Below are 503 nucleotides of genomic sequence, written 5' to 3' on the forward strand. Positions count from 1 at the left end.
CTTTTCCTTTGGCTTGCAGGCACGAGCCAGCTGAGACACATGCTGCTGCGGGAGGTGGACACCATCTTTGAGTGTAAACTGTGTCGCAGTCTGTTCAGAGGCCTGCCCAACCTCATCACACACAAAGAGTACTACTGCCTGTCACGGATGCCCGAGCCCGACGGTTAGTGACGCAACACGTCAGCATGCACAACCTGCACACACACACACACACACACACACACACACACACACATACACATACACATACACACAGGTCCCCTATTATACTCTCTTTCATCAATATATTATAGGTCTCAGATATATACAAAACATGTCTCTGAAGTGTTTGGCTCCAAACACCAAACAGATCATTGCAGCATTACCCATAATCCCCTCTGTTTCAGCCCTGTTTCCAAAGTGCTGATTCTCTGTCTGTTGCTTTAGATGAAAATAAGGAGCCCCTCCCCACGCCCCTCTGAGAGAGATTTGGTTAGAAAGAACTCAATGGTGCTCTCGAGAAG

At 48.1% G+C, this 503-nt stretch overlaps 1 protein-coding gene across 1 annotated transcript in view; it reads left to right on the plus strand.

The window, feature by feature from the left end:
* The window catches only part of znf800b (zinc finger protein 800b), a 6193-nt gene that overhangs the window by 4649 nt on the left and 1041 nt on the right, over window positions 1–503 (plus strand). Inside the window, exon 3 of the mRNA XM_010790041.1 lies at window positions 20–163. Coding sequence (XP_010788343.1) covers window positions 20–163 — 144 coding nt within the window. The remainder of the gene's footprint in view (window positions 1–19; window positions 164–503) is intronic.

Source organism: Notothenia coriiceps, unplaced genomic scaffold, assembly GCF_000735185.1.
Source record: "Notothenia coriiceps isolate Sejong01 unplaced genomic scaffold, NC01 NC01_scaffold00033693, whole genome shotgun sequence".
Taxonomy (NCBI): Eukaryota; Metazoa; Chordata; class Actinopteri; order Perciformes; family Nototheniidae; genus Notothenia; species Notothenia coriiceps.